Source organism: Myotis daubentonii, chromosome 4 (assembly GCF_963259705.1).
Source record: "Myotis daubentonii chromosome 4, mMyoDau2.1, whole genome shotgun sequence".
Lineage (NCBI taxonomy): Eukaryota > Metazoa > Chordata > Mammalia > Chiroptera > Vespertilionidae > Myotis > Myotis daubentonii.
Window position 1 is genome coordinate 79440475 of NC_081843.1, and position 27456 is coordinate 79467930.

Consider the following 27456-nt stretch of genomic DNA (forward strand, 5'->3'; position numbering starts at 1 on the left):
CATCTCCAAGTTTTACTAACCATTTGCTATAAGCAAAATCCTCTGATCTCATGTTTCTTTTAAGAGACAACTGTCTAAAACATCTCCAAACACTACAATACTCAGCCAGCTTTAGAGGTACGTTGTGCCAATAGTTGGTCTTCAGACATATTCTATCAAAGATGCCTTTTTTTCAGCTTCAGAATGTCAACAAAAACAACAAAATTCACGATCAACAGTGACAGATCGAAACATGCATGCGATTGGCACCAGTGAGAGCTTTGTATGTATCGAGTATGCACAAGTCAAGCCAGTGTGTGCAATATGTAGTGGCCGGTCTGACAGATGGACGTTTGGTCACTTAGCCTTTTATATATAGAGATACTTTACGTACCACACAATTCACCCATTTGAAGTGTATAGTTCAATGGTTTTTAGCATGTTCACAGAATTGAACAATCATCATCACAATCAATTTTATTTATCCTCACCCAAGGATATTTTTTCATTGATTTTTAGAGAGAGTGGAATGGAGGGAGGGAGAGGAAGAGGGAGATAGAGAGAGAACATTGATACAAGAAGGACACATCAACTGGTTGCCTCCTGCACGTACAAGCAGAGGTAGGTGCCTTTGACTGGAAATCGACATGACCTCAACCTCATTCCTTTTTCTGCCCTACCCTCACTTTCCAGAACCTCCCAAATAAAGGAACAATACTTTCATCTTTGCCTCAGGTTCTACTTAAAAAAAAAATTTATCTTTATTGTTGAAAGTATTACAGATGTCCCGTTTTTTCCCCATTGACCTCTTCTAGCCCACATCTACGCCCCACCCCAGGCCTTCACTACACTATTGTCTGTGTCCATGGTTTATGCATATATGCATATAAGTTCTTTGGTTAATCTCTTCCCACCCAACCACACCCAGAGGACCCAAGTTAATAAATTATGCGAATTGTAATTTCTAGGGTAATCACTAAAAAAATAAAGTATGTAATTTCCAAGCTAGTTGAAGAAAAACCTAGAATAGTATAAAAGAATCAATCCAAAAAAGGCAAGAAAGAAGAGAAAAATAAAGATGGAATAGTATCACATAAAGTGAGATAAGAGATTTAAACCCAAATATATCAGTAGGCATTAATTTCATAACCATTAATTAATTTTTATCCTACATTGAATTAACACTTATACTTAATTTCTTTTTATACTAATAATCAATAAAACTAAATCACTGAAAATTATAAATATAATAATGTAACTCAATGGGGGAAAGGTGACATATGTAATACTTTCAACAATAAATAATTATTTTTAAAAAAAGAAAACATTATGACTCAAAAATAATAGAAAACAAAATTAACTAAAAGAACTATTATTGAATTCTAAGGATTGCTGTAGCAGGACACAAATTTTAAAATATAATAAAATATTACATTTTCTTAGCAAAAAAGTTTCTTAAGTCAGATCTTCCTTTTGAACTGCTTTTCATGTTTTAATTGGAGCTTCTTCTAAAGAATCATTTTATTTACAGTTGTAAGTTTCTTTTTAATGTGTACTATATGCTGGAATCAAATACCTGAAGGAGTTGGAATAGTATGAATACAGCCAGGACAACAGTGGAGAGAGTCATGAACAAAAACATCACAGTCCACACAGAAAACATTTTGGCACACAGTGCAATGATAGACCTGCAGTGAAAAGAAGAAAAGTAAATTTATAAAAAGCAGTTTCTAAACGTTAAGTAGAGCACTCCTAGAAGACACTAAAAGTGCTTTGCTCTTTTATAGCTCTTATCAATTTTTCCCCACCTACATTATTACTTCCAATGTACTATATGTTCTCAAATCTAAGGTGATTATTTTTTTCCAAAAAAATTCCTTAGAAATGAAGAAATAACTTTGTCTTTGAGTCTTAAAGTTCCTTCTATTATGGGACATTCTCGATTATTTCATTTTAAGTAACTATCTGGAGAAGACACAAACTTGAAATTAGCACTAGTTTTGAAAGCTTAGAGAGAGGTCATCTGCTGGTTCAATTAAAAAGAGAAGCACTATGGGGGTGGAGGGTGGAGGTGGAAGAGGGTATGGGGATAAATGGTGATGAAAAAATAAAGTAAAATTAATTAAAATTTTTTAAAAAGGAGAAGCACCACAATAGAACACAGATTTAGCTATTCCTTCGGTAATGACCTCACAATTGCAAAAGTTACATTACTCTTTTAATTAAACACCTAAAGAATATGGCAAAAGACACGTGAGACAGATAAAAGGAAAAAATTCATTATTCTATTAGTATTAATTAGTATTTAGATATATGTGCCTGGGTAAAACTTCCAGAGCAGCATCATACACATATTCAAAAATCATTAAATCCTAAACAGCATAGAAGATTATGATAGGTTCTTAAAAACTGTTAAATATGCCCTAGCTGGTTTTGCACAGTGGGTAGAGCATTGGCCTGTGGATTGAAAGGTCCCAGGTTCAATTCCAGTCAAGGGCACATGCCCAGGTTGGGCTCAAAACCCAGTAGGGTGCTTGCCAGAGGCAGCTGATCAATGACTTCATTACTGATGTTTCTATTTCCCCCTATCCCTTTTTCTTGATTTCAAAACAAACAAACAAAAAAACTGTCAAATAATTCAAAAAGAGATTCCAGTGAGGATGAAGCTACTGATATCAAAGAGGAATGTAAAATGTAATAGTAATGTTTGATGAAATGTGACAGTAGAATAAACAAGCAATCGTTCCCACTAACATTTTATAGAGTTTACTTATAGGGGTCCTCAAACTACAGCCTGAGGGCCACATGCGGCCCGCCAAAAACATTTATCCGGCCTGCCGGGTGTTTTTGCCACTGCTGTGTGCATAGGAATTTGTTCATAGTTTTTTTTTAAACTATAGTCCGGCCCTTCAACAGTCTGAGGAACAGTGAACTGGCCCCCTGTTTAAAAAGTTTGAGGACCCCTGGTTACTAGATGCCCGGTGCACGCAATTTGTGCACGGGGAGGGTCCCTAGGCCTGGCCGGTGATCGGGGCTGATCGGGGCCTTCATTCCAAGCTGCCCCCTGATGGTCAGTGAACGTCACAGCGCGCAATCATGTTAGCCTTTTATATATACACACACACACACACACACACACACACATATATATATGTGTGTGTGTGTGTGTGTGTGTATATGTATATATATGGCATAGTTTTAAATATGAACAAGTAAATTAATAAAAAATTAAAGCTAGACAATTACCTATCTTACTTGTGTCTTTATATAAATTTATACATTCAAATTGGCCCCTTTCAAAAAATTTTAAAATATTTTCTTATTGGCCAAATGGGAGAATAACCTTTGATCTGTGGCCATCTTAAGTGGTAACTTCACTTCAAAATGTTTTATGACAGCACTTAAAGCACAATACAGAGAAAAAATATTTACTATTTCCAAACTAAATGCAGTTTAGCTTGCAAACTGAAGACAGTTTAAAGTACTAAAATATATCTGTAGCAAAATTAGAATGCAGAATGACAAATAAATGTTTAAACTATTATGCTCCATTTTATCTCTACCTATTATTATACTTCTGAGGAATATCCTGATAGGAGTTTGCTCTTCAATAATATACTGAAAACTTATAATATTTCTTGTACAATATTTAATATTTAGAAAGTACATAAACTTACATGTTGGTCTTTCAATTCCCCTTGACATCCATAACAAAATCTGAAAAAGTTTAAGAATCATATTGTTTAGAATTAACTCATTAAAATAGTTCAGCAAAAGCTCATTAACAAAATACTTTAATTAATAAGTAATCTTACAATTTATTTACACATGACTTTTAAGAGAAAGAGTTAAGAATACCAGTAATTTTAAAAATTCCATGGTAAATTCAGTCATCTAACAGTCAGCCCAAAATCATACTTCAAAAAAAATTTACTTTTCTTTAAGAAGGAAGTTGATCCTAGTGATTTCAGCCCATGCATTAAACAGGAGGCAATATAAATGTATAGATTTCATGTTTTCTAAAGGGAACTTATAAACTACTGCAACATGTTATCTATAAAAGTGGCTTATGCCACGTGAAGAGAACCATAAGTTTGGTTTTGGTACTTTTGTTCCTCTTTGTATTCATCTGTATAGTATTTCCAAATTCAAAATGAGAAGAAAAGCTGTTCTGTACCAAATCATTAAGCAATAAATGTGATATTTTAAAAACAGCAAAAAGAAAAAATACTTTTATTCTCGTCAAGGTTAAACATGAGATGCTTTCTCAATTGGGATTGTACAAGGGAATTAAACCCTACAGAAAATGATCTAAGTGACTATTTTTCACCCCTCCCAAAGCTATAGACAGCTGGTACAATTCTAGATAAATAGGAGAGGAGTTAATTTATTACCTATAATAGATGCTTATAGGCTTAATTTTCAAGGAATGATTTAGAGTTAATAATTCTCAAAACTTATTACAAAAAAATAACAGTTCCCTGCCTATCCACCCCACACTTCATTTCCAGTTCCCCAGAGCAAACACCTTCAAAACTTTTGTCTAATAGTTACCTATGGATAAAGTGCTATCTCTTGTTTTTTTCATAGGCATTAGTTATGAACCTCTTACTACGGAAGATGAGCATTTAATTCTCTTTTATCCTCTTGAATCAATAGTATGTACATGAATAACTAACGTCATTCTCAATTCTATATAGTTAAATCATCTTAGGTAGAACAATATTAAATATTTAGTTTATTATAACTATATAAACATTCAATTGAGACATGTAATATAACTTTTCTCTCTTTGAAACATTTTTTCCTCTCCCTAACCAGTGTGGTTCAGTTAGTTGAGCATGATCCCATGCACCAAGAGATCGCTGCTTCCATTCCTGGTCAGGGCACATCCTGGGTTATGGGCTCAATCCCTGGTAGTGGCGTGTAGGAGGCAGCGGATCGATGTTTCTCTCTCTCCCTTCCTCTCTCTAAAATCAATAAAAACATATTTAAAACATTTTTTCCTAATTATTATAGCCATCCACAAGCTTAGTTTTCTATGGAATTACCATTACCTCAGCCCCAACCTTTCCCTGAGAATTCTAAAGATCCTCTCATTATGTGCAACCACATCAGGAATTATACAGCTTTTGTCCTCTTGGTGACATTTCTCCTGGAACATTTTGACCTTCTCCAAACTGGACTGATCAATTTCCACACGACATACAAGAGACATTCTGGGGTTTCCACTCATCATCATTGTAGGCTTTTCCTTAGCCAATTTTGAATTAGATAGATATTCCTATTCTCTTTCATTCATTCCCAGTTCCTTTAAAGCATCTCTTCTACAACTACCTCAGAAAATCTCTTTTGAGATCTTACAAGTCTGAAAATGCCTTTATTATTCTACCTACCTACGTTTAATTGCTATCTTGACTGGGTATATAACTTAGGTTGGTAATAGTTTTCACTATAAATTTTGAAAGAAATTGCTCCTTGTCAGTATCCAGTGCTACTGATGAGAAGCCAAATACTTTTAATTCCAGATTATATGACCTAATTTTTCTTTTTCAGAAATGTTTAGATTTTGCTTCATATGTTGAATTTTCACAATTATATACTTTAGTGTGGGTGTTTTCCTTCAATAGTCCTTTCAATCCAGAAAGTTTTGTTCATTAATAGTAGAAAATGCCTTTGAAGTATTTCTCTTCTCTTCATTTGATCTTTTCTTTATTTTCATATTATTCTGACATTAGACCTTCTGGATAAATTCTCCAGTTTTACACCATAGAAATTAGCAAATGCTAAAAGTCAGGGCTTTTTTTATTTTTTTATTTTTGGAGAGCTGGTCTACTAGTATACCACATAGATGGGTTTAGGGAACTAATAGATTTCTGGAGATCCAGATCTATTTAATGAGTCATTTCAGTCATAACCAAGGCATTATACATCTTGTTTTTTAAAGTAAGAAATAATTTTGCCCAGGTTAATGCCAGGGTCCAATCCCAGCAGGTCCAGGGGTTCCCAAAGGCATAGACGGAGTCGGCGAAGAAGGAAGGACACGGAGACAGTGTTCAGTTGATAAGCAGCCTAGCCAGGATCTCCAGCCAAGTTCTGGTCTGGATCTCCAGAGAGGTTCTGCTCAGGATCTCCAGCAAAGTTCTGGTTAGGATCTCCAGCCAGGTTCTGTGTCCATGTTCTCCAGCCAGGTTCAGTCACCAGGTTCTAGTCAGGTTCTCTTGCCATGTTCTATAGTCAGGTTCAGTCCAGGATCTTTTGCCATGTTCTCTCGCTAGGTTCTGTCTCTAGGTTCTGTTGCCAGTTTCTGTCCAGGATCTTTTGCCATGTTCTCTCCAGCGAAGTTCTTCTGTCTCTAGGTTCTGTGTAGGTTCTGGTCTAAGTTCTGTCTCTCTTGGTTCTGTCTTCTTAGTTCTGTCTTGTTACATCTGTATTTATACCAGTTGATTCCAATCCTATCAATCTCTATTCCAAAGGTTAGGGCGTTTCTTCTCTCCATTCCAGGGAGTAAAGATTATGTAGCTTAAGCATGATTGTTCATAGTTAAAGTGATTAATTACCCGCCTGGCACTTAGTTAAGAGGTTTTATTCCCTCCCTAACTTCAGGGGAAAATCCCTACCTGGGGAAACAACCTTTCTCAGAGACCTTGGTTAAAACACATAGTGCCAAGAATGTGAGCAAACATATTAAGAACAGTATGCCATATATGCCAGGTCCCTTGAAACAGCAAGCATGGACCAGCTCCCGGCAGGTTAATATAACTAAAATGTAGTAACAATGTATTCAAACATTACCTCTTACAACATAAATTAATCAAAATGCATATACCTTTCGCCATTATGTTCTTCTAGGGGAACTTCTTGAAAAGCATCCAAAGGAAATAAATGATGGTAAGACCGTGCCAAATGGGGAGCAGACACCAAAGTAAGACCTGACATGACAGCAGAGAAACATATTAGTAGCCCAAACCTCATAAAGACAATGGCTGAACTGTCAAATTATACAACTGAGGCTAAGTATTTTCAAGTGTTTTTTTTCTTTTTTTTCAATTGCAACTATTCATTTCTTCAGTTTACCTGTGGTCATAAAAGGAGATTTCAGAATAGATGGAGTCTTAGTTCTGTCACTAAGCGTGTGACCACTCTTTTCTTATTTGGTCACTTTTAAATAAAATAAAATTCTACAATTCAATTAATTTAATTCCTCATTCTTCTTATATATATTTACTTTATGAAGTTAAGAGTTGCAAAAATGTCTATCGGACTTGATTCATTTCCTTTAAAGAATATGCTCTGTGCAAATCAAAACAACAATGAGGTACCATCTCACACCTATCAGAATGGCTATCATCAACAAATCAACAAATGACAAGTATTGGCGAGGGTGAAGAGAAAAAGGAACCCTCATGCATTGCTGGTGGGAATGCAGACTGGTGCAGCCACTGTGGAGAACAGTATCTAGCTTCCTCAAAAAACTAAACATGGAACTCCCATTTGACCCAGTAATCCCATTTCTAGGAATATATCCCAAGAAACTAGAAACACCAATCAGAAAGGATATATGCACCCCTATGTTCATAGCAGCACAATTTAGAATAGCTAAGATTTGGAAAAAGCCTAAGTGCCCATCAGTAGATGAGTGAATTATAAAACTGTGGTACATTTACACAATGGAATACTACACTGCTGTAAAAAAGAAGGATCTTGCCCTAGCCTGTTTAGCTCAGTGGATAGAGCGTCAGCCTGTGGACCGAAGGGTCCTGGGTTCAATTCTGGTCAACGGCACATGCCTGAGTTGCAGGCTTGATCCCCAGTAGAGGACATGCAGGAGGCAGCCAATCAATAAGTCAGTCAGAGAAAGATAAATATCACATGATCTCACTCATTTGTGGATTATAATGAAAATACACTGATGAACAAAAACAGACCCAGAGACAGAGAAGCATCGATCAGATGCTTTCCTCAGAGGGAAGGCAGGGGAGGATTGGGATAAGGGAGAGAGATCAACCAAAGGACTTGTGTGCATGCATATAAGCATAACCAATGGACATAGACATCAGGGGGTAAGGGCATGAGCAAGGGCGGGGGCAATGGACACACATGTAAAACCTTAATCAGTTAAAAAAAGAAAAAAGAATATGCTTTGTTCAGAAAGAGAATCAGGAAACTCTTCTGGAATGCCATGTTTGGTCTTAGAAATGGAGTACTGGGCACTCAATAAAAAGTATTCTAGCCCAGCCATGTGGCTCACTTGGGTGGAGCACTGTCCCATACACCAAAAAGGTTGTGGGTTCAATTTCTGGGTCAGGGCACATACCTAGGTGGTGGGTTCCCTCCTGGTCGGGCATACAGGTAATGCTTCTTTCTCTCCCTGACCTTCCTTTCTCTCTAAAATCTATTTTAAAAAATATCCTCAAGCCGAAACCAGTTTGGCTCAGTGGATAGAGCGTCGGCCTGCGGACTGGGGGGTCCCGGGTTCGATTCCGGTCGAGGGCATGTGCCTGGGTTGTGGGCACATCCCCAGTGGGGGATGTGCAGGAGGCAGCTGATCGATGTTTCTCTCTCATCGATGTTTCTAACTCTCTCTCTCCCTTCTTCTCTGTAAAATATCAATGAAATATATTAAAAAAAATAAATATCCTCAAGCAAAGACAGACTGTGGAATCTCAGAGGGAAGGAGAGGATGGGTGGGTAGGTGGGAATAGATCATCCAAAGACCTTGTATGCATTTTTGCATATCCCATGGACACAGACAATAGAGTAGTAAAGGTCTGGGGGTGCGGGGGAGTGGGCAGAGGGCCAGAAGAGGTCAATGGGGGTGGGGTGGGGGGGACAACATATGTAATACTTTCAACAAAAAATAAATAAATAAAATAAAAAAGTAATTTATTTATTTCTCTTCTCACATTAAATCTAGAAACATAGGCAGAGCTTAATATTTACATCTATTTTAATAGAAATATATACGAGAAGTTATTAAAAATTAGTTTACTGAATTAATAAGTAGTTGGTTTCTTACCACAGATTTTACATTCAACAGGAAGCTCACAATACTTTGCCCGACATTGTGGGCAGAAATAGCCTCCTAATGTAAGTCCTGGCTCAGTAGTGCTATCCAAATGCCTGTGGGGAGAAAAACATTACCTTAAAAACATGATATATAAAGATGTGAAAAGTTAGAGCAACAGAAAAGTATGCTACCTTGATTTTAAAATCTTGAAGTTGTTTCATAGCTCACTTATGTTCATTTTGGGGGTTTTCCTGTCTGCATTTTTTTTTAATTAAATCTTTATTGTTCAGATTATTACAGTTGTTCTACTTTTTTCCCCTCATAGCTCTCCTCCACCCAGTTCGCACCCCACCCTCTGCCCTTACCCCTCCCACTGTCCTCATCCATAGGTGTATGATTTTTGCCCCATCTCTTCCTGCACACCCACACACCTCTCCCCCCAAGAATTGTCAGTCCACTCCCTTTCTGTGCCCCTGATTCTATTATATTCACCAGTTTACTCTGTTCATCAGATTTTTTATTCACTTATTTTTAGATTCACTTGTTGATAGATATGTACTTGCTGTTCATAATTTTTATCTTTACCTTTTTCTTCTACCTCTTCTTAAAGAATACCTTTCAGCATTTCATATAATACTGGTTTGGTGGTGATGAACTCGTTTAGCTTTTCCTTATCTGTGAGGCTCTTTATCTGACCTTCAATTCTGAATCATAGCTTTGCTGGGTAGACTAATCTTGGTTGTAGGTTCTTGAATATTTCTTTGAATATTTCTTGCCACTCCCTTCTGGCTTGCAAAGTTTCTGTTGAGAAATCAGCTGACAGTCGTATGGGTACTCCCTTGTAGGTAACTGACTGTTTTTCTCTTGATGCTTTTAAGATTCTCTCTTTGTCTTTTGCCCTTGGCATTTTAATTATGATGTGTCTTGGTGTGGTCCTCTTTGGATTCCTTTTGTTTGGGGTTCTCTGTGCTTCCTGGACTTGGAAGTCTATTTCTTTCACCAGGGAGGGGAAATTTTCTGTCATTATTTCTTCAAATAGGTTTTCAATATCTTGCTCTCTCTTCTTCTGGTACCCCTATAATTCTGATGTTGGTACGCTTGACGTTGTCCCAGAGGCTCCTTACACTATCTTCATATTTTTGGATTCTTTTTTCTTTTTGTTTTTCCGGTTGGGTGTTTTTTGCTTCTTCGTATTTCAAATCTTTGACTTGATTCTTGGGATCCTCTTGTCTGCTGTTGGGAGTCTGTATAATATTCTTATTTCAATCAGTGTATGCTTAATTTCTAGTTGGTCTTTTTTCATATCCTCCAGGGTCTCACTAAATTTATCGGCGGTTCCTAGAAAATTCTTGAAAAACCTTATAACCATGGTTTTGAACTCTATGTCTAGTAGTTTGCTTTCCTCCGTTTCTGTCATTTGTGACCTGTTTCTTTGTCTCTGCATTTTGTATGCTTCCCTGGGTTGGTAGAGTGGCTTTCTGTGCTAGGTGTCCTATAGGGCCCAGTGGCTCAGCCTCCCTAATTATCTGAGGTGGATACTCTTGGTGCACCCCTTTGTACACAGTCTTGTTGTAGTTAAGCCTTGATTGTTGTAGGTATCACTGGGAGGAATTGGCCTCCAGGCCAATTGGCTGTGAGAATCAGCTGTGTCTAAGGTGGGAGAACTTCTGTGCTGAAGACACCCTTCTGGGGCAAGACTTGCTTCAGTGGGGCTTTGGTGCTCAATGAGTCTGCCCCCTGAGTGTGTCCCTTATGGATCTGAGAAGTTGTAAACTGGATGGTCCCACTCTGACCACTGGGTACACTGGGTCTTGGATCTCTAAGGAGTTGCTAATTTAGCCTCTGCCTGAGGCTACCCAGCAGGAGCTACGAAGAGATCTGGTTTCCCCTTCCTTGTTTAGGGTTTGGAGGTGCCCAGATGAGGCCCAGCTGTGAAGAAATGCAAGCTGCTGTGGGGCCTTAGGCCTTCTCTTGGAAGTTCTTGGTCTGTCTGGCCCAGCTGTAGTTTCTTAAGTAATTTTCAGATTGCAAAGGGCCAGGGCATTCATATGCAAAAGCCTCTGCTCACAGCTTGGGTGGGGTGGGGTCTCAGGGAATCAACGGGCGGAGCAAACAGCTATGGCTGATCCTCAGCCCTGCCCCTGGTCTCAGTGGCCCACGGTAATCGCTGCAAGCTCCTCTGAGAGAAAGCTGCCCTTGAGCTCCGACCGATGCCAGACAGTCAGTTTCTCCCCATATGCATCTGGGCCCCCAGAGACTCGCCCAGAACTGGAGTTCAGAGCAGTCGGGAGCCTGTGACTCCCTCCCAATTGAAAAAGACAACCGCATCCTCAGTTGCCAGCCCTTTCCACGTGAGCCTCCATACCGCTCCACTTTACTTTCGCACCTCCTCTGAGTCTCAATGTGCTTTTCTTTGTCCTTCTAGTTGTAGAATTTCCACTCAGCCAGCCTTCCTGTAGTTCTGGATGATGTCCGTTTTGTCTTTTAGCTGTATTTCTGAAGTTGTTGTGGGAGGCAGCAATTTCTGGTGTTTACCTATGCCGTCATCTTGGTTTTTCTCCTCTTTTGGTTACTATTTGAATGGAATATTTTTCTGTTTTTACGGTCAACCTATGTGTCTCATTTGATATAAAGTCTCCTGTCTGCATTTTTGTTTTGAATAGTTTCCATTAATGTCTTTGAATTCACTAATCTTTTCTTCTTCAGTGACTAATTTGCTGTTAAATTTTTTATCTTACAAACTGTATTTTTCATCTCTAGAAATCTGAATTGGGGTTTCTTCCCCTATATTCCATGTCTCTTATCATGCTCATGTTCTTCTCTACTTTCCTGAACCTATGGAATATACACGCACATACATACCTACTTATCTATCTTTTAACACTTTACTAATTCTGTCACTTGTTATTTCTGGATATGTTGCTGTTCTATGATTTTTCCCCTTTTTATGGGTATTTTCTGACTTTGCATGCCTGGTAATTTTTGATTGCCTGCCAGACATTATGAATTTTGCTTTGGGGTGGTGAACTTCTTTATATTCCCTTACGTATGGTAAGGCTTTTTCTGAAATATACATAAGTAACTTGAAATAGTTTGATCTGTTCAAGACTTGCTTTTAAGCTTGTTAGGCTGCCCAGTGCAGCTGTTAGTCTAGTGTTAATTTGGTTCCATTACTGTGGACTCTGTTCAATGCTTATTATGTTAAGAGGCCTTTCCAAACTGACTGGTGGGGATATACACTACTCCCTACCCCGTGTGAGCTCTAGGGATTGTCCTGCCAGCTCCTGTCCACTGGCTCTTTCCATAGCTCCAGGAGTTTGCTCACAGTGACTCATGAGGAAGTCCCTGTAGATCTTGAGAGCTGTGTGAAGCTCTTTACACTCTAATACTCTGCCCTACAAAATAACAGCCATTTCAGCCTCCCCAGACTCTGAACTTGGTTTCTTCAACTGAGCAAGACCTCCAGGCTCTGTGTGGGTTTTCCTTCCCTATACTGCAGCCTGGAAATTCTCTCTAGACAGTGAACTGCAATCAGAGGGCCGATGTCTTTTGTTTCCCTTCTTTTAGGGATTCTTATCTGCACTGTTTCCAATATCTGAAAACTGTTGTTTTATATATTTTGTCTGGTTTTCTGGCAGGAGGCAAGAGAGTAAATCCAGTTCCTGTTACACCTTATTTATAGCTGGAGACAGCAATCTTTTTTATAATATTTAAAATTACTTTCTTAAATTTACTAGTTTTATAATTATGTAAAATGTAAAGCTCCAAAGTTAAAACAAGGTATATGCAGAAAAGTCTATGATCTATCTCTTTGCCTTCCTCCACACACCTAGGTAACCATTTTTTAGTTTTCTCTTTTGATTTCCATTACTATTTTTATTATTAATATTAGCAAGTATGTATATCTACTCTAATTCCCTCCCTCTTCTTAGATAACTGGTAGCATTCTATACACTCTTCTCTACCTTGTTTTACTTAGTAATACACTCTAAATATTACTACATAGGAGTATAGAGAGATAGTTCTCACTCCTTTTTACAGCTATATAGAATGTAATATTTTACAAAAGCCATTACATTTCAAGCACATCTTTTTCATTTGTAACTTATAGAAGGGAATTAAAACTATAAAAACATCATCACTGACAGTTTCCAGGTTTTTACTTACGCCATGCTGAAAGAGGGCTTTGCATCTTGATCAGACAGAGAAGCAACGGTATGCTGAGGAAATCCTTCATAGAAAAAATGTATTACTTCCTTTTTCCAAGCAAATAACAAAATTCTAGGACCAGAAACTAAAAATGTTCCTACCACAAAGCCCACAAAGTTGTACAAAAGTTCTCTTTCCTGCCTTTAGTTATGTTTAATATAGCGTGGTCAAACTGACTATAATTCCAGGTTACAAGAAAAATAAAAGTGAAGGAAATGGGGGAAAGATCTGTCCACACATATGACCTCAGATTTTCAAGTTCATATCCATATTTTCTAATTTAATAACAACACATATTGCTTTTTAAGAAGAAAATGTAATTTTTAAATAGTTACTGATACAACAGAGGAATCTATTGCTTAATCTACTTTCACTTTATATAAAAATATACGTCCCTGTTTAAAATCTTGGAATATCCAAACACATGTAATGTGCTTTTCACATATATTTTTCAATTTCAAGACAAACCCAAGAAAAACATAAACCATAAACAAAATGGTATTTTATTACATAAAAATGTTAAATATATGTACATATCAAAACAAATTTAAGGTAAATGACCAACTGAAAAAATATTTACATCAGGTGATAGAGATTGGGTTGATATTCCTAAATGGCTCTAACAAATTAATTTGAAGAATAAATTATTATAAGATTAAACAATAACTTTAAAATGGGTTAAGGAAATGTATCATCTCAAAAAAGATTAGCCAAGGGACACCCGGGACTTATTTAAACTCTGTTGCAGTGCAATAAACCCGGCCCGGTGCCCCCACTGACAAAAAAAAAAAATTAGCCAACATACTCTCTAAAATGTATTGAGTGTTGCCCAGCCGGTGTGGCTCAGTGGCTGAGTGTCGGCCCATGAATGAGGAGGACACATGCCAGGGTTTTAGGCTTGCTCCCCAGTAGGGGGTGTGCAGGAAGCAGCTGATCGATGATTCTCTCTTACCACTGATGTTTCTATCTCTCTCTCTCTCTTCCTTCTTCTCTCTAAAATCAATAAAGATATATTAAAATGTATTGGGTGTTTATGGCAACCATTATTCTAAATGCTTCATCTGCATTAACTCCATCCTAGCAATACACAAGACAGATACTAATCTCATTTTACAGATGAGTAAATAGGAAAGAGCTCTTGACCAGCACTATAAATGCCACAAAACAAGGCAGGAAAGCATTCCATTTCACTTACAGGTAAAAAAATGCATATTAAGCAAGGAGATTCTTCTTATATTTAAAAAGTTGTATCTTTTTAAGTATAAATGTAATGAATGATTATAAAATTTTTAGAAAATAAAGGAAAACAAAGAATTTTTTACATGATACAAAACCCATCATTCTGTCTCCTGAAAAAAATCACATTGAGCAATCTGATGTAACTTCCTACAACGTTCTGTGTCTTTTCAATTTGTATTACACAGCTTTGATTAAACACTACTGAGCGTTTTGTAGCTTATTTGTTAAATTTCCTAGTATAAAGATTTTTCTATAAATACAGTGTCTTTAAACCTTTCGCGCTGTAACAATAAAAACCAGTAGTGTTCTCTGAGTGATAGGACTACAAATGGTTTTAATTTTCCTTTTATATCTCTGTATTTCCCAAAATTGCTTCACCAGCATAATTTTCTCTAATTATAAAACATGAGTTTAAAAAATCTTAAATGTTAAAATAACTTGTGCAAATGAAAATAGAAAGTCTAGTTTAAGCCAAAAAATATATATGTGTTAAATGTCTATTTTAAAATAAACACTTACCCATACGAATCAGTGAGCACTCAGAACTTGAGCTAGCAGGAGGAGGACTAACATGATGTGTTAGCAATTCTTTGTAATGGCTTTCATCTAAAATAACATGGTATGTGCCTAACAAGATAAAAAGCAAAATATAATCAAATCTGCTTTCCAGAGAGAATAATGAATTATATAAGTTCTATGTATTTCTATAAAAACATTATTTATCATTTTTCAAAAATCTTATTTAAATAATACCTTTACTTGTCTTCTCTAGGAATAATTATAATTACAATTTAATTAAAGCCAAGTTATAAGATCTTTACAAAGTATTACATCTAATGAAATTTCTAGCTTTTCAAGAGTATACTGCCTTTGCACACTGACATAATTTCTGAAAATTCCTTGCATTTTGAGACATCAACAGAAGCAATGATATATTTAAGATGACTACCCATATTTTGGACTTCAGGACATGAACTGTTTAATTAAAGCTTAAACAGGCTAAAACACCCAATTTAATTAATAGCTTGTTACTTCTTACATAGTAATTATGAGGAAATATTGAAGATTCTAGATATATACCACCAGTTTCACGAGCAAGTACAGTGCAAACCCGAACTTCTGCAGACAATCCAATAACAGACACTCTAATTTTAGCTGTCTTTAGGGTCTTCATAAAATCCAAGGAAATGGATGGTTTGGGGGGAAGAAAAAAAGAGCATTAAACAGTTAGTGTTTGAAAAATAAACAGAATGCTCTGAAAACTTGTAAAACTCACAAGAATTAATTTACAGATTACAAAATCTATGTATATAAAAGCCTAAGCGAATGGCCAACCAGCCAACTGTTTGACCGGCTGACCGATAGCTATGATGCGCACTGACCACCAGGGGCAGATGTTCAACACAAGAGTGGAAACCACTACAGAATTTTCTTTAGAGCTGTAATTTTGGTTGTGATTATAAAATTGTTGTATCTACCTTGATTAGATCATAGATATTAGATGGATCACAAGTTGTGAGGCTGCTAAAGATGATTAGGACTTCTCTACTTGTATGCCCAGGCATGTGTCTAAAGAAAGACAAAATACAATCCAATTAGGTACAACAAATTACAATAATATAGTTTACCCAAAAAGGACAGTATACATGGTTTATAAATCTAGACTATAGAATATTTCATTTGTTTCAACACTGCAAAGAAAGGGATTGAAAATTCTTGTAAGTTTTAGGGATAGAGAGATAAACAAGACTGACAAAGGTTCTTGACATCATTAATCTTACATTCCAGTAGATTTGTTTCATACGAAATCTAAAGGGTACATTGGAAAGTATAATAATACCATATATGGGTCAATTTTAGGATGTATACATGTGGCGTGACAACAGTAATATAATTCTTTTTTAAAGTTCAGGGTGATTCAGAGTCATAATAAGCATAAACATTAATTTTTGTGTACCATTTATTGACTTTTTTTATTTTTTATTTTTTTTACAGAGAGTAAAGGAGAGAGATAGTTAGAAACATTGATCAGCTGCCTCCTGCACACCTCCCACTGGGGATGTGCCGGCAACCAAGGTACATGCCCAACTGGAATCGAACTTGGGACCTTTCAGTCTGCAGGCCGATGCTCTATCCACTGAGCCAAACTAGTTAGGGCCTTGTGTACCATTTAATTAAATGATGGCTTATGGACTTTTAAGATGTGATAAGCAGTTATCCCCTATACTAAATAGAGATTTCTACGTTTTTAGGAGCAATTTTATCAGTTATTTATAGCCAACCTGCTTATATCTTCCTTATTAGGCTCTTAGCTTTCACTTGTGGATGTTGCTATGGTGCCTACCTTTATTACACATATTACCTTCTCATCTACTTTGAAACTAGAAAAATATCTATTATATAAAGGTATAAAAACCTGAGTCAGGACAGGTTAGCCAGGGACAAAATATATGAGCTTTAACTATACTGAATACTTCCTCTTGGATCTAAGTTATATTCCATATAGTTGAACTTGTTGGAAAAGAGTGCTATTAATTTACAGATTACAAAATCTATGTATATAAAAGCCTAAGCAACTGGCCAACCAGCTAACTGTTTGACCGGTCGACCGATAGCTATGATGCGCACTGACCACCAGGGGCAGATGTTCAACACAAGAGTGGAAACCACAGGCATGGACACATGGAACAGACTGATGAATCTCAGAGGGAAGGGGGGAGGGAGGAGGGCGAGGAAAGATTAACCAAAGATCTTATATGCATACTAGAGGCCCGGTGCATGGATTTGTGCACCGGTGGGGTCTCTCGGCCTGGCCTGTGCCCTCTAGCAATCCGGGAACCCTCAGGGGATGTCGGAGAGCCAGTTTTGGCCTGATCCCCACAGGCCAATCCGAGGGAACCCACTGTTGCACAAATCCATGCACTGGGCGTCTAGTAAGCTAATAAAAGACAATAAATATACAATAAACTCAAATTATTATACCACATTAAATTCCATATACAATGAATTTTCAATAAAATAATTTTTCAACAAAACATTTCTTTTGTAATACTAACATTGCTACAATTTTAATTATATTTTTCTAAAACCTCACCAATTAAAATATAAAATAAAAACACCATACTAAACATCATAAATGACATTACATATTTCTCTTAATAATGATTTCATTATAGCTGGGTTTATAGAGATACATATTAATATATTATCCTTTCAACAACTTATACAAAACACTTTGAGATCAAATATGTAATAAATATAAAACACTAACTTTAGAGTTTGCATAGCCATGTTTAAGGAGTTATAAAGAGATGGCTCCCCATGGCAGGTCATATCTACAGCTTTCTTCAAAGATGTTATGTGTTTTCTAGGGTTTCCTAAAATAGAAATGGAAAAATTTACTTTTATTTATTTTAAGTTTTATTTATTTTAGTTACAGTTTACATTCAATATCATTTTACATTAGTTTCAGGTGCACAGCATGGTTGTTAGACAATCATATACTTTACAAAGTGTATCCCTTATTAATTTACTTTTAATAAAACTCTATACATTATGGAATTTATGTCTCTCCCAAAATTTACATATTTATGTTAAAGAACAGAATCCTTTCAATTTATGTCTTTAGCAACTTGCATTTTTATGAGAGATGTTTGTTATATAAAGTCTCACTTCACACTAAAAAAATATAGTAAGTCCACACTAACATTGTCGATAGGTTCTAAAGCTTTAAACGAAACAACATAAAATGAGACCGATTTTACTAATTGATATAAACAAGAGTTAAGCTCCTACAGCATCTCATCACTGCTATAATGAAATGATGCTGAACTTGATGTTATTCAAGGATCTGCTGTACAAATCACTTTTTACCTATTAGCACACATTTTAAATATTAACCTAGAGTGCATAACTTTTTACTTTTACTATTTCCCTATTTCATCACTTTTAAGACTAACATATGTTCACATTTTACTATCTCTGAAATCATGCTGTGTCTTACATCACTGGCAGCCACACAGCATGTGGAAACCTATGAATGGCTATCGATGTGCTGTTGCTTCAACTGCATTATGTACACTGTTTGTGCTATTCACATCAAGTTTAACTGTGATTTAAAGTGTTTAGAAAGGTTATTAATACAAAAGGTTAAATCTTTATGTAGAAAGACATGGCACAGAGCAGTGAGGTGTAAATTTGTACTAGTCAAGCAAAAATTCATTGATAGAAGAATGTCTGCAATTCTACATTTTTCTTCAGGGGAAAACCCCAAGAGCTTTAAAAAACCTAAGGAGGATTTCCACAAATATACAAAGCTGTGTTATCTTCTGTTATAGAAATAATATCTATGAAAAAATTCTCCATCTCAAGCCAAGTTATACAAATGAAGGGAGGACAAACTGCCAAATTCTTTAGAATGGTTGATAAACACATTAAATCATTAAGAAGCTGATATGAACAAGTCACGTATCACTGATCTTGTGTCAAAGTTTAATTGCTACTGTTTCCTTCTTTTTTTTTAATCCTCACCAGAGGACATGCTTAAAGAGAGGAAAGGAGAGAGAGAGAGAGAAAGAGGGAAACACTGATGTGAGAGAGAAACATCAATCAGTTGCCTCCCTTACATGCCCTCACTGGAGACCAAACCCACAACCCAGGTATACGCCCTGACCAGGAATTGAACTGGCAGCCTTTCGGTGCACAGGATGACACTCAAACAATGGAGCCCCTCCAGCTGGGTGGTATTTTCTTCTTGATGGTATCTCAAAAACTATGAAATTTGAGATTCAATGAAATACAGTATTTTTCAGACATTTTCTCCTATTTTCACAGTCTTCATATTAAGTAATGATAATCAAAACTCACCGCGTGGCCACTGTGGCTCAGTGATTGAGCATCGACCTATGAACCAGGAGGTCATGGTTCGATTCCTGGTCAGGCAGGGCACATGCCTGGGTTGCATGTTCAATCCCCAGTGTGGGGCATGCAGGAGGCTACTGATCAATGATTCTCTCTCGTCATTGATGTTTCTATCTCGCCCTCTCTCTTCCTCTCTGAAATCAATAAAAATATACTTTAAATAAATAAATAAATAAATAAATAAATAAATAAATAAATAAATAAATAAAACAGTTTGTCTTAGCCCTGGAACATACCCAGGTTGCAGGTTCAATCTCTGGTGGGGAAACAACCAGTAAAGTCGCTTTCTCTCTCTCTCTCAAACCAATTAAAAAATATATATCCTTAGGTAAGGATTAAAAAAATAAAGATACACACACACAATAAAAACAGTTCATCTTTGATACCAAATTTAATAGAGAACATACAGGAAGGCCTAATTTTACTTACTAGGCAACCTTTGGATAGGGTTTCAAGGCTGAGTAAATAAAACCAAGTCCTTGAGTCCTATAAAGGTAATTTTATGCATACCTGAGAGTTCTGTCAGTTTTTCCGCTCTTTTACTCTTTGTCACAATAATTCCAATCTAAAAATAAAAACAAAAAGGATTATTAATTTAACAAATTACTTCTTGGTAAGAATGTACATTAACATAAATTAGTGTTTACAAAAGGAATAAGTAACATGTGAGAAACCTTTTTTCATGATGCGTTAGACATAAATTTAGCTATGAGTTCACTGTACATAATTTAACTTTTAGAGTTATCTTGTTTTTCATTGACAAATGTGCTAACAACTGGTACACAGTCTGAATCACTTAATAATTTATAGAACAGATGCCCAATGTTTTAAAAATAAATTTTATTTGGCAGTAATATCAGGAACTAATTCTGAATTCCATCACTTATTTACATACCTGACTAATAGGATTTTGATCAAAATATTCCTCTACGAAGTATTCCAACAACTGTTCAAATAAAACAAAAGGAAATACCAGGTAAGAGCAAAATAACAACCGTAGGGAACATATTTTGGGAAACCTATTTATCAAGCATGATTCTTAAGTTATTAGATTTTCAAAAATGTTCAGTAGTAAAAATATTAAATAAAAAATGATAAAATTTAGCTCTGGCCGGTGACTCAGTTGGTTAGAGCATTGTCCCATACTCCAAATACAGGTTCAATCCCTGGCTGGGGCACACGCACACGGGAGACAACCGATTAATGTTTCTTTCTCACAGCTATGTTTTTCTCTCTCTCTTTCCCTCCCTTCCTTTCTCTCTAAAATCAATACAAATATATCCTCGGATGAGGATTAAGTAAATAAAACATATGAACTTTTTTCTCTGGAGTTTTTTAATTAATATTTTCAGACTTTGGTTGACCATGGTAACTGAAACTGAGGATGGGGGGGAGGGGGACTTCTATAATTAGCTATTTTGGTGTATCATTTTCTAAATGATCTGGTAGCACTTCTACTTAGCTATAGTTTGTATTAACTCAAAAGAAAAAGAAAAAAGAAGATTGTATGTAAAAAATTTTCTTTTACCTTTAAAGTACATGTCAGTCTATTCGGCTTTAAATCTTGGTCTTCCATTGTTCTTGACCCATCTACTACCACATAAAGATGGCGCATCTACAAAAAAAATACAAAGAAGGACCGTTTTTAAATACTTTTTTGACCAAGAAGTAAAAACGGCATTTAGTACTCACATAGTCTATATATTTTTTTAATATGTTGTTTTAAAAGGTTTGTTTACTCTATCAAGGCAGAATGCTTCTTAACCCCAAAATAGTTCTGTACCAGTAAAAGAAAAAATAACATACCATTCCAAGTCGAACTTGTCCATGGTGCTCAAATACTCTGTTAAAATTATGCAAACATTTTAATGGACTATCATATACTGCCCCCAAAAATCAATACAATGCTTCAACAGCCTGCATTTATTTAGTAAATTATTAACTTACAGAAGCCACATAATTATAGGCATTCTGGATAGTCCCTAAAGACCCATTTCCCTGCTGAAGTACTAGGTTCCTGGTTCCTTGAAACACTGGTGAAATTAAGTACTGAGGAGTGGGTATAGGTGCACAGAAAAGCTTAAAGAAATATATTTTAGCTTTTGTAACATACCTACAAAAAAGTTTACATACCTTTTTCTCTTTGCTTTGAAGAGAATGTCTTCTATTGTAGCTTTCAGTGATCCTGACTCATCTTCTTTAAGAATCTCCCTATAAGCAGTAATGACTTGTTTAGAAAGATAAGCTAAAAATTTATTAACCCAATAGAAACGAAAACATATGTCCATATAAAGATCTGTATGTAAATGTTCACTGGTGCATTATTCATAACAGCCAAAAACTGTAAGAAATCTAAATGTCTATCGACTGATGAACAGATGAGTAAAAATATGGTATAACAAGAGAATAGAATATTATTCTCCAGTAAAAAAGAATGAGTTATTGACATATGCTACATGAATGAACCTTGAAAATAGCATTTTTAAAAAAGTTGATTTTAGAGAGAGAGGGGAAGAAAGGGAGGGAGGAAGGGAAGGAGGAAGGAAGAGGAAGAGGGAAGGGAAGGAGAATGAGAGGGAAGAAGGAAGAGGGAGAGAAACATTGATTTGTTGTTCCACTTATTTATGCATTCATTGGCTGCTTCTTATTTGTGCCCTGACCCAAGAACAAACCTGCAACCTTGCCCTGGCTGGTGTATTCAGTGGTTAGCATTGATCCCATACACTGAAGGGTCAAGGGGTGCATTCCCTGTCAAAGGGCACGCACCTGGGTTGCAGGATCAATCCCAGGCCCTGGTCAGGGCATGTGCAGGAGGCAATCAATCGATGTATCTCTCTCTCTCTCTCTCTCTCTTTCTCTCTCTCTCCCTCCCATTCTCTCTAAAAAAAAAAATCCCTGGAAAAAAAAAATATCCTCGGATTAACAAAATCAAATCAAACAAACAACAATAAAACCTGCAACCTTGCCCTGGCCGGTCTGAAGGGTCCCAGGTTCGATTCTGGTCAAGAGCATGTACCTTGGTTGCGGGCACATCGCCAGTAGGGGGCGTTCAGGAGGCAGCTGATCAATGTTTCTCACTCTCTATCCCTCTCCCTTCCTCTCTGTAAAAAATCAATAAAATATATGTAAAACAAAAACAAAAACAAAACCTGCAACCTTGGCATATCAGGACAACACTCTCACCACTTGAACTACTGGGCTAGTGGGAAAAACAGTATGTTAAGTGAAAGGAAGCCAGACACAAATGACCACCTATTATATTACTAGGGGCCCGGTGCACGAAATTCGTGCACTGGGTGTGGGAGGGGGGAGTGTCCCTCAGCCCAGCCTGCCCCCTCTCACATACTGGGAGCCCTCAGGCGTTGACCTCCATCACCCTCCAATCGCAGGATCGGCCCCTTGCACAGGCCTGACGCCTCTGACAGAGGTGTCAGGCCTGGGCAGGGGACCCTCATTTCCCCCCATCACTGGTTCTGCCCCCAGCCCAGGCCTGATGCCTCTGGCCCAGGCATCAGGCCTGGGCAGGGGACCCCCCCAGACTCCTCCGATTGCTGGCTCTGCCCGTTGCCCAGGCCTGATGCCTCGGCCAGAGGCGTAGACCCCCATCACCCTCTGATCACCTGATCGGCCCCTTGCCCAGGCCTGACGCCTCCACCAGAGGTGTCAGGCTTGGACAGGGGGCCCCCACCTCCCCCCGATCACTGGCTCTGGCCCCCGCCCAGGCCTGAGGCCTCTGGCCCAGGAATAATGCCTGGGCAGGGGACGCCCATCACCCTCTGATCGCTTGCTCCACCCCCCGCCCAAGCCTGACGCCTCTGACCCAGGCTTCAGGCCTGGGCAAGGGGACCATCATATCCCCCCAGTCCCCGGCTCAGCCCCCCGCCCAGGCCTGATGCCTCGGCCAGAGGAGTTGACCCTCATCACCCTCTGATCACCAATCACCGGATCGGCCCCTTGACCAGGCCTGAGGCCTCCGGCAGAGGTGTCAGGCCTGGGCAGGGGACCCCCAGCTCCCCGCGGTTGCAGGCTCCGCCCCTGCCCAAGCCTAACGCCTCTGGCTGAGGTGTCCGGCTCGGGCAGCAGGGACCCACAGCTGCAGCGGCCCCGCGATCGTGGGCTCCGCTTTAGGCCCAGGCAAGGGACCCCTAGCTCCCGGGACTACCAGCTTAGACCGTGTCCAGCTCCCATCGCTGGCTCCACCCCTACTTCCTGCTATCACTGGCCAGGGTGGCAAAGGCGCCTGATTCTCCGATCATGGCTGGGGGGCAGGGCAAAGGCGGCCCCAGGGCCGCCTTTGCCCTGCCCCCCAGCTCTTAGCTCCCCCCTGGGTTTCCGATCACAGTCAGTGGCGGGGGCTTCTTCCTGCTTTCCCTTTCGCCTCCCTGCATTGTGCCTACATATGCAAATTAACCGCCATCTTGTTGGCAGTTAACTGCCAATCATAGTTGGCAGTTAATTTGCATATAGCCCTGATTAGCCAATGAAAAGGGTATCGTCGTACGCCAATTACCATTTTTCTCTTTTATTAGTGTAGATTACATTTACATGAAATGTCCAGAAAGGGCAATCTATAGAGACAGAACGTAGATTAGTGGTTGGCTAGGGCTAGAGGTATAAATTGAATTAATTGGAAGTGGGCAGGAGGGATCTTACTGGGGTGCTTTTAAAAATGTTCTAGGACCTGACAGGTAGCTCAATTGGTTGGAGCGTTATCCCAGTGTAACTAGGTTGCATTCGATCCCCAGTCAGGGCCTATACAAGAAACAACTAATGAATGCACAAAGGAGTGGAGAAAAACCGATGTCTCTCTCTCTAAAAATTGTTTAATGTTCTAAAACTGATTTGTGGTGATGAATGCACAACTGAACAAATTTTCTAAAGATCACTCAGTTACACACTGGAAACAGCTTAATTTTAACATTTGTAAAATATACTTTAATTAAGTTGTAAAAAAATGTCTAAATGATGCCTGGCTGGTGTGGCTCAGCAGTTGAGAGTCAACCCAGGAACTAAGAAGTCGCCAGCTCGATTCCCAGTCAAGGCACATGCCCGGGTTGTGGGCTCGATCCCAGTGGGTGCTGTGTAGGAGGCAGTCAATCAATGACTTCCTCTCTCATCGATGTTTCTATCTCTCTATCCCTCTCCCCTCCTCTCTCTCTAAAAATCAATAAAAATATACTTTTAAAAAATGTCTAAAAAGAGAGACATTGTAATAATGCTCTACTCACCATGTTCTTTCATAGCCTCCTTCCCATCGCTTAGTTCTTTCAGGTTCTTCATCCATTTTTTCTTAAAAGTATTATATTATTCAATATCCTATAAAAATCATTACATTGTAAATTTCCTAAAAGTATTTGTTTTGTTGTTGAATGACTTTTAGATTTTTTTTCCCTTTATTAAGGTATTACAAATGTGTCCTTATCCCCCCAATTTCCCCCCATTCCCCAACTCATGCCCTCACCCCCGCCCCGTGTTTGAATCCATTGGTTATGTTTATACGCATGCATACAAGTCCTTTGGTTGAATGACATTTTTTATACAATTAAATTTGAAAAGTAAAGAGGGGGAAGTAAACATACAAAGTAAAAAAAAAAAATCAGAATGCAAGGTCATCTTATATTCTTTGAAATATAGTCAATAATTGTTGTTGGGTGAAAAAAATTTACAAAATCCTCATGGAACTTTTCCCATCCCCAAGAAAGACTAAAAATATTTACACATAAATTTGGCACCAATAAAAGTATCTTTTATAATTTTTTAAAAAAACAAAAATGCATTACAGATGTGTCATAGGACAGGACCATGGATTATGAGAAGTGAGTAGGGGTGTAGATAAAGCAAGATGAGCTACAACTAGTGATTATTATAGCTGAGTGATGGATGTGGTGATTTACTGTACTACCCCTCCATCTTTGTGTATATGTGAATCGTTTCATAATCAAAATTTTAAATAAAATTTATTATTTATAAATGATAAATGCTTATGGCTCATAATTCAAAAAATGACACACTATTAAACCTACACAGATATCTACTATTAAAGGAAAAAAATTTAGTAATTCAATAAATAGGTTTCCTCTGTATGACTGGATTAAGGGTGATTGGGTTTTTTTGTTTCTTTATTCATTTCTGTATTTTCAATACGAACCTTCATTTTTTGAATAATCAAGGACAAAACAGGTAGTAGGGGGAACCTATTAACCATAACCAAGTAATAAACATCCCACCACATCCACACCTCCACCCTCTCCAATGAAATCTCCCTGCCTACCCCACACTCTCATTCTCAGCTTCCTTGGTGCATAAATGAAGGCTCAAAGGAATCCTAAGTGCCAAGACATTAAGGACAAAACAAATCCCCTCGCTGGCAGAGTCAAAGATAAATCTTTACGATGTGGACCATAACCAAGACCTTACCCTCCTTTTATACTATTGTTTCTAAAACAGACATTTAAGGATTTGAAGAACTGACCTATAAATGGACTTCTGGAATTAAAATCTATTGACAAGTTGTACACTGTGTTTATGGCAACACTGTTTCCTGTGGCACCTGTAATAATTAGGTATTATTTACTAAGGCTCCAAGTCTCTCACTGAATCAACCACTCCACGGCACCGAAAGAGGCTCTTTTGCTGCAGGAAATCTGGCGCTCCACTTTAACATCTTGAAGTAGAGAAGTGACTTAATTCTAACTTCTGTACTGTTTCGACGGCTGACTATGTTGATGCCCTTGTAGGTTTAATGATGTGTAGTAACGTAACGTACAGTGAATACATGGAACATTTTGATTCTCCAAGCAAGTGTTTTCAACTCCAATTCTTTAAAAAGTGGCTACTGGCACCCATCACATCAAGATGTATTTTACTTTTGTTACTGAATCCCCTGAAAGCTCTGACACGAGTGAGTAGGCACTGCAGGTGGGAACACTCCCGGCTCTCTGCAGGCAAGCACCTTTGTTTTTGTTCGAGCTGCGCGACGCGACGGGAAATTGCAGGCGCTGGACGGTGTGAATGAAGCTCCCGGTGACTGCAGGCGCTCGAAGGGAGGCTGGAGGCTTACAACGCATCCTGGAGAAAGATGCACTTGATGCCTAACCGGTGTGGCTCAGTGGATAGAGCGTCGGCCTGCGGACTGAAGGGTCCCAGGTTCGATTCCGGTCAAGGGCATGTACCTGGGTTGTGGGCACATCCCCAGTAGGGGGCGTGCAGGAGGCAGCTGATCGGTGTTTCTCTCTCATCGATGTTTCTAACTCTCTATCCCTCTCCCTTCCTCTCTCTAAAAAGTCAATAAAATATTTTTTTTTTAAAAAAAAAGAAAGATGCACTTGGTGACCCCTCAGGTGGGTCAGCTCCTGGAACTAACTTCCTAATAGCCCATCTTCTCAAAATATCACTAATCTGTTTCCTGGGAACCCAACCCCAGAAAAGCCCGCGTAAGCCTGTTGGCGTGCTTCCTGTCACAGGAGCGCAGACCGCTACCTGCCAACAACTGCGACCTGCGCGGACGCCCACACCAGGAAGCTGGTCCGCAGACCCGATCCCAGCAAGTGCTGTGAGGCAGGCTCGGGTGACCACTGTCCTGTTTTCAGGTGCGGAACTCGAGGATCGATGGTTCGTCACTCCCTCGAGGCCACCTGGCTGGAGGCAGGTCGCAATCTCGAACCCAGGGTCCCAATCCCCAAAGCTCGCGCTCTGCGGTAGGGACATTCCCCAAGATGTTCCCCCGCAGCTCCCACACGGAAACGGCCCTCCTCTTCCGCACGCTCCCTCACACCCTCATTCCCCATGACGCCGGTCAGGCCATTCAGCCTCCGGCCCGGGGAGTGAAGGCCCTTCGCGCCGCCAGCCGCCCCAAGCAGCCGGCCCACGCTTCCGCGCCGCGCGGGCCTCCACCCGGGGACTCACCAGTCCGGCCCGACGCCGCTCTGCCCGGAAGCCGCTCTGCCCGGAATCTCCGCCCAATCCGCTCTCAGGGCGCCCCCGAAGTCCTTCCGCCGCACGCGGAGGCGTGGCAGAAACGTTCCGACCGCTTCAAGTGGAGGTGGTGGAAGCCTGGAGTTCCCGGGCCGCGGCTTCTCGCAGCTGATTTCGAGTGCGGA

The 27456-nt window shown here is 38.8% G+C and overlaps 1 protein-coding gene across 5 annotated transcripts; it reads right to left on the minus strand.

The window, feature by feature from the left end:
* Positions 1-441: 441 nt before the first annotated feature.
* GTF2H2C (GTF2H2 family member C) lies at positions 442-27379 on the minus strand. Of its 5 annotated transcripts, none has more exons than XM_059694425.1 (16): positions 27263-27379; positions 24586-24673; positions 21491-21568; positions 21164-21200; positions 20886-20972; positions 20253-20303; positions 19868-19922; positions 17709-17814; positions 15916-16006; positions 15518-15605; positions 14957-15064; positions 13157-13220; positions 8999-9102; positions 6809-6911; positions 3657-3696; positions 442-1667 (listed from the first exon to the last, which is right to left on the minus strand). In XM_059694425.1, the coding sequence occupies exons 2-16, from the start codon at positions 24639-24641 to the stop codon at positions 1548-1550; spliced, it is 1188 nt and encodes a 395-aa protein (XP_059550408.1). In that variant the 5' UTR covers positions 24642-24673; positions 27263-27379; the 3' UTR covers positions 442-1547. The 5 variants fall into 5 exon arrangements, with proteins under 5 accessions (XP_059550408.1, XP_059550406.1, XP_059550407.1 ...); XM_059694423.1 differs by lacking the exon at positions 27263-27379 and adding an exon at positions 26837-26965; XM_059694424.1 differs by lacking the exon at positions 27263-27379 and adding an exon at positions 26124-26604.
* Between the last annotated feature and the right edge of the window lie 77 nt (positions 27380-27456).

Bases quoted from the DNA above. Each gene is read 5' to 3' on its own strand.
- GTF2H2C (XM_059694425.1), bottom strand. From the start codon at position 24,641: ATGGATGAAGAACCTGAAAGAACTAAGCGATGGGAAGGAGGCTATGAA. The intron at 17,815-19,867 runs GTATGCATAAAA...TTTCTATTTTAG, and splicing joins AAAACTGACAGAACTCTCAG to GAAACCCTAGAAAACACATA. The intron at 1,668-3,656 runs GTAAGTTTATGT...TTTTCACTGCAG, and splicing joins GGGAATTGAAAGACCAACAT to GTCTATCATTGCACTGTGTG.